Consider the following 7,330-nt stretch of genomic DNA (forward strand, 5'->3'; position numbering starts at 1 on the left):
AATTCAATGTCAACCTTCAAGATTATTAACTACATGCAGATTTTGTGTTGATACTGGTGTGAATATCTTTTTCTTAATATGTTATAAACTAAACAAATCAACAAAGCATGGATAAAGTATTTGGGAGTGATTAGTGACAAATTCAATGAGTTCACAACATCAGTGTTGGAAATAGTGGCCTAGTTACACACACAACAGTATACTATTTGGAAGAGAATAAAAATAGAGGAAAACACTTTTTATTTCACTTGATTTGAAAATGGGTAAAATACATGGGTTTATATAAGCTTCAAAACATAAATGTAAATGAAAATTAACACCCCACTAACATAACATTTAGTAGGCAAAACTCCCACTAACCCACTAACATGACCATTACTAGTTGTAACTCTCATGCCCCCCACTAACTCCAATAAAAACTCACATAAATATAAAATTACACACCAAATAAAAAAGCACCCATAACCTTCAAAGACATTTTAAAAATATAATAAAGTTTAATTTCAAACACCCCCCCCCCCCCTTAAACTTGATTTTTTTTTAACTCCAAGCAAACTCCTTAACTTGTGAAAATCTGCAAACTTGAGGGGCTTGGTGAAAATATCCACAACTTGATCTTGTGACTTGATGAACTTAAGCTCCACCACTTTCTTGGTTATGCATTCTCTAATGAAATGAAATCTTGTATCAATATGCTTGCTTCGTTCATGAAACACCGGATTCTTAGCCAAGCAATTGCTGATTTGTTGTCCACAAATATCTCCGTTGACTCTTCTTGTAGCAAGTGTAATTCCTTTAACAAATTCCTCAACCAAATTGCTTAACAAACATATGAAGTGGCTGCAACATATTCTGTTTCACAAGTTGAGAGGGTGACAATGGGTTGCTTCTTTGAACACCATGTAAAAGTAACATTTCCTATGAAAAAACAATAGCTAGAAGTACTTTTTCTATCATCCAAATCTCCGGCCCAATCACTATTAGAATAACCCACAAGCTTGAAATTATTAGAAAATGAATAAAATAACCCAAAATCAAGGGTACCTTTGATGTAACGAAGAATCGTTTTAGCCGCCTTGAAATGAGTTATGGTTGGTCTTTCCATAAACCGACTAACAAGCCCAACTGCAAATAATATGTCCAGCCTTGTGCATATTAAGTATCTCAAGCTTCCAACAAGACTTTTGAAAAATGTTGGATCCACCGTCTCTCCATCTTCATCTCTTGACAATTTAATTCCAATTTCCATGGGCGTGTTCACCAATTTACAATCTTCCATCTTGAATTTCTTGAGAATTTCCTTAGCATAGCCTTCTTGGTGAATGAAAATTCCATCTTTCATTTGCTTAACCTCAATGCCAAGATAATAAGCCTTGATACCAATGTCCATTATCTTGAACTCTCGAGCCATAACCGTTTTGAAATCTTCAAACATTTTTGGATTGCTTCTTGTGAAGATTAAATCATCCACATACAAGTAAACAAAAAATATATCTCCATTCTCACTTACTTTGGAGTAAAGAGCATGTTCATATAGGCACTTTGAAAAATTATTGTCTTGAAAACATTTATCAATCCACTTATTCCACGTCCTTGGTGCTTGCTTCAAGCCATACAAAGCTTTCTTCAATTTCAAGACTTCATTTTCTTGCCCCCTTACAACATAGCCCATGGGTTGTTGAACATACACCTCTTCTTCAAGAAACCCATTCAAGAAAGCCGATTGCTCATCCATTTGGTGGATTCTCTAATTATTTTGAGCTGCCAAAGAAATTAACAATTTAATTGTTTCCAAACGAGCTACGAGTGCAAATACCTCATCATAGTTAATTCCAGATTTTTGGTTGTACCCCTTGGCTACCAATCTTGCTTTAGATTTTTCAACTTCACTATTTGCATTCTTCTTTGCTTTATACACCCATTTGACACCAATTGCCTTTTGTACTTTTGGAAGTGTAGTAAGCTCCCATGTGTCATTCTTTTCTATGGATTTAATTTATTCATCCATAGCATTTCTCCATTTTTTTTGTCTTATGCAGCCTCTTCAAATCCTACGGGTTCACAATCCGCAAAGAGACAAAAAAGTGTTAGATCACCTAACCTTTCCGTTACCTCATCTGTTTTGTCATATATGTCACGAAGACTCCTTATGCGAAGTAGCGGTGTGTCGCTTGAACTTGATGATGATGGAGTTGATTGATCTTGAATTGATAGTGGTGGAGGTGATGTTGGTGGAGAAATGGGCCGCTCCATGCCTTCATTTTCTTGTTCCTCATTAGAAATTGAAAAAATATTATAATCTTCATTTGGAATGTTCCAATCCCATGTAGTTTTCTCTTCAAATTCAACATCTCTACTAATGACAATCTTCCCATTATTTGGATTGTACAACTTGTAGTCTTTGGAATTTGCATCATAGCTAATGAACACCATTTTTTCTCTTTTGTTGTCTAATTTGGTCCTCCTTTCATCTGGCACGTGCACATGGGCAATGCTCCCAAAAACTCGCAAATGAGAGACATTTGGCTTTCTTCCGTTCCATGTTTCTTGTAGTGTTTTGTTTTGTACACTTCTAGTAAGACACCAGTTAGACAAGTACACTGCACAATCAACCGCTTCAACCCAAAATTCTTTAGGCATTTCTTTGCTTTTCAACATGCTTTGAGCCATATTGGTTCTGTTCTTCCTTTCTGCAACTTCATTTTGTTGGGGCGATCTTGGAACCGTTAAAGGATGATGAATTTCATTTTTTGAAATTATTTGATGTGAATTCACCACCTCTATCGGATCGAAGAGCCTTTACATCATAGCCACTTTGTTTTTCTACAAGTGTTTTAAAATTTTTAAAAATTCCATGCACCTCCGATTTTTGTTTAAGAAAATACACCTATGTTTTTCGGCTAAAATCATCAATGAATAATAAAAAATAATTATTCTTACCAAATGATGATGGAGAAATTGGACCACAAACATCCGAATGGATAAGTATAGTGGTGCCGTAGCTTTTGTGGTAGCTTTTTTAGGAAAACTTTTCCTCGATTGCTTTCCAATAAGACATCCTTCACATAATTGATTTGGATTGCTGATGAAAGGCAATCCCTTCACTATCTTCTTTTTGGCCAACAACTCTAATCCTCCAAAATTCAAGTGCCCAAGTCTCAAGTGCCAAAGCCAAGTTAAATCATTAAAACAAGCCTTCAAACATTTAGTCTCGTCGGCTTGAATATTTAGCAAAAACATCCAGTTCTTTGTCAGTGGAACATTGACAATCAAATTACCCAATGGGTCTCTTATCGAAAGACTACAATCCTTCATAGAAATATTGTAGCCTTTTTCTAAGAGTTGTCCCAAACTCAAAATATTATTCTTTATATTGGGCACATAATAAACATTAGAGATAAATTGATGATGCTCATTCCTCAAACGAATCAATATTTTACCTTTCCCTCTTACCAGAATTTGTGATAAGTCTCCAAATGTCACCTTGCCATTTATTGATTCATCAATATCAATGAACTTTTCTTTGCTACCACACATATTGTTGCTAGCATCAGTGTCAAGATACCACACATTTTCTTAATCACTCCTTTCACCTTTGTATGCCAACAACAAAGTTGGCTCTACTTCTTCATCAACAAAATTAGCCTTTTCTTCAACATCATTAGTAACATTTCTATATTCTGAAGCATAATGACCATACTTTTGACAATTGTAACATTGAATTTGAGACTTATCATACCTCATTCCATATGACCTTGAGTAATTTCCTCTACCACGACCTCTTATTTGTTGTGAGTCATAAACTTTTTCTTCATTGTTGGTTGCGTGTTGACCGCTTCTTTCTCCTCTTCCACGGCCTCTTCCTCTTCCTCGGCCACGTACATTTCCAAGTCCTTGGCCCCTTTGATTTCCTCCATGTTTTTCGTCTCTTTCGTTTAACGAAAACTCTGTTTGTAGTACTTGCTCCAAAGCTTCTTGTTTCTTCACTACCTTTTCTTTATGAGCTTGCAACGAACCCATGAGTTGATCAACAGTCATGGAATTCAAATCCTTTGACTCTTCAATGGCCATAACAATGTAATTGAATTTGGAATCCAACGACTGAAGGATCTTTCCAACGACCCTTGTATCAGTCATGGTGGTTTCGCCATATCTCCTTAGTTGATTTATAATAGCCAGAACCCTCAAAAAATAATCTGAAATTGATTCAGATTCTTTCATATGCAATGCTTCAAATTCACCCTGTAACGTTTGGAGGCGAACTTTCTTCACTTTATCAATTCCTTAGAAGAAATTTTGAAGAATCTCCCATAGTTGCTTTGCATTTTTTGCACTAGCAACTCTTTATACCATTCCATCATCCAAACATTGATGGATGGTTATCACCGCCTTTTGGTCCTTCTTTCTCATGGCTTGTAAAATATCTTTTTCGACTTGAGACAAAGTTGCCTCATCTTCTAGCTCATCATAACCTTTGGAAACAACTTCCCACACATCTTGTGCTCCCAAAATTGCCTTCATATGGATACACCAATTTTCATAATTATCTTTGGTTTATCTTTGGTGAATCGAGACATTTGAAATGGAACCAAATTGTTTGCCATTTCTCCTCTCTCACAAACTAGTTCTGATACCACTTTGTTGGAAATAGTGACCTAGTTACACACACAATACTATACTATTTGGAAGAGATTAAAAATGGAGGAAAACACTTTTTATTTCACTTGATTTGAAAATGGGTAAAATACATGGGTTTATATAAGCTTTAAAACATAAATGTAAATGAAAATTAACACCCCACTAATATAACATTTAGTAGGCAAAACTTCCACTAACCCACTAATATGACCATTACTAGTTGTAACTCTCATGCCCCCCACTAACTCCAATAAAAACTCACATAAATATAAAATTAAACACCAAATAAAAAAACATCCATGACCTTCAAAGACATTTTAAAAATATAATAAAATTTAATTTCTAACCGTCAGCCAATCTTTTGTTTCCACTCCGTTAATTGAAGAAATTCTGCCGTGTCACGAATGACTCTGTTTTGCCCATCAGGAAACTTGAAGCAATTGCATATCCATGGGAATATTTATTCAAACTAATAGATTTGATACCCAAACTACGTTGAAGTTTAGATAGAGAATTTATTTGTGCCATTTCATTTCATCTGCAGAAAAGCCCTCAACAAAAGGAATACATCATACTGGGAAAAAAGGAACTTGCAATAAGCTGGTTTCATTATTCAATATAGCATGGATCCTAGGCATAAAAAATTAGTACCGCAACAATATAGCATGGTTTCATTATTCAATATAGCATGAAATAAGCTGGTTTCATTATTCAATATCGCTAGCACAGTAAAAGCAACAATTAGTACCGCAACACTAGCAATAAGAACTTTCGACTTCTTTTATTTTTTGCTGCGTCTTACTTTGACTAGTGTAATTACTTGATCATTCTGCTGAAATTTTCCGAATTTTAGTGGAAGGTTTTGTTTCATGCACTTGTTATCTTTATAGAGCACAACTTCACAGTAGTAATCTTTCAAACACTGATCTTCGCAAGCAAATCTGCTCGGGCTGTTGAGTATGGAATACGAACCATTGAACCAAACTACATTGTCTAACTCATAAAAATTAAGTGAAACATTCCCATCCCTAGCATAATTTCTGTTGCAGCCAGAGTCATTCCGGCTCTCGTCGATCAAAACATAACCAGGAGGACATGTACAAACAGCTTCTTGATTCATCAAGGTACAATATTGATTCTCCCCACACACGCCTTTAGGAAGACACTTGTTGTCGGAAGATGACCACTTAACTTTCCAATCATCATCACTCCGATTCAAACCATATGAGTAAACCCTGAATATTCCATCTGCATCGAGTGTCATGCGGTACATCAGTTTATCAGTGACAACTCCTCCATTATATAGATTCTTTATATTGCCACTGGTGTTAAGCAAGTATAATCGGCCATTGTCATCAAGATTCAATGTCACATTGTTTCCGGCTCCGTATATTCCCGAATCCCAGTAACCATATTCTATTGTATTCGGGCTGCCTGTTGGATATTGCGCGAGGTATCCATCCAACTGCATTAACATCCGAAACTTGCCAGTGGAGTGATTGTACTTAGAGATGCTAGAGAACAACTCATTCGGTTCTTGCCGTTGGCGAAGCTGCTGACGGGGTAAAAGGGTGTCTGTTGGAGCGTCGAAACTCTGCCATATGATCTCTGAACGTGAATTATAGAGAACAAAGTTGCCGGTGTCCAGCATGGAAGCTGATGAACCAATCTCGGACCCAACGGCAATTATTTTCTCAGGGTCCTCCCCCTGTTGCAATATCAGCCTTCCATCATTACTCAAAACCAATTTACTATCTCTGCGAAATGGTGGATCATCTCGGTTCGCTGTCCAAATGACTGTTTTCTGGGCAATTGTTGCGTACCAGATGCCTATGGAGAAGCCATCACCATTTGGGTAGAACCCAAATGCAAATTGGCCAGAACCGGAGGACCAAAATGAGTTGCTAGAGGCTGGAGAGAGAGAAGAGCCTAGGCTTATGTTGGAGTTTCTTTGTTGAGCTGTTGCTAATGAAAATTCAGTCATCAAAACAAGAAACAGAGAGAATATTGGAGCCATGTGTAGGTTGGAGTGAATTGGGGATCTTTGGTTCTCTTGTATGGTGAAGAAATCAAAACACTGATTATTTTACTTTCGAGGTTGCAAAATCAGAGGATGTGAATGTGTAAGTTAGAAAATGAATGCTATATATCATGATTCCTTGTTCCGGGCTTAGTCAAAATAAAACAGAGTCTATCAAAGAAACAAAGACGCGTGTCTGGGAGTCAAGTCAACTTGTGGAATTTTAGCAGCAATGACTGGCTTTGGGACTATTAGCCACACATTTTCTATCCAAATTGTGGGAGTCAAGTCACTTGTGGAATTTTAGCGGCAAGGCTGTGGAATTTTCTATACAACTTGTGGTAGTCAAGTTAACTTGAGGTCCAGTTCAGATTCCCATAACAATCTTTTTGTCACATCAAAAATTGAAAATTTTACCGATTATTTTTCAAACTCTTTTCGAAATTTTTTTCAAACTCTCACCCTCAATCTTACTTCCAAAACAATTATTAAAATTGATTTAAATTGAAAACCCATCATAGTCACTGTTCATCTACCTCATAAAATTTATTTGATACTCTACAAAACAAAGCTTCCAACAGCACCATTAGGCCTGAATTTTTCTATAGAAATCTCTCGGAGTTCTTAAAAGACATCGATCCAGTTAAATTGATTTAACCAGATTGTCACCTA

General features: G+C 36.4%; 1 protein-coding gene across 1 annotated transcript; it reads right to left on the reverse strand.

Annotated features, from left to right (window-relative positions):
* Positions 1–3,576: 3,576 nt before the first annotated feature.
* On the reverse strand, positions 3,577–6,655 carry LOC132316680 (G-type lectin S-receptor-like serine/threonine-protein kinase LECRK1). The gene is made up of 3 exons (XM_059815154.1): positions 5,459–6,655; positions 4,351–4,515; positions 3,577–4,242 (listed from the first exon to the last, which is right to left on the reverse strand). The coding sequence occupies exons 1-3, from the start codon at positions 6,653–6,655 to the stop codon at positions 3,577–3,579; spliced, it is 2,028 nt and encodes a 675-aa protein (XP_059671137.1).
* Between the last annotated feature and the right edge of the window lie 675 nt (positions 6,656–7,330).

The sequence above is a fragment of the Cornus florida genome, unplaced genomic scaffold, assembly GCF_030987335.1.
Source record: "Cornus florida cultivar Cherokee Brave unplaced genomic scaffold, ASM3098733v1 CherokeeBrave_3.0.0_Hap2_Chr07, whole genome shotgun sequence".
Lineage (NCBI taxonomy): Eukaryota > Viridiplantae > Streptophyta > Magnoliopsida > Cornales > Cornaceae > Cornus > Cornus florida.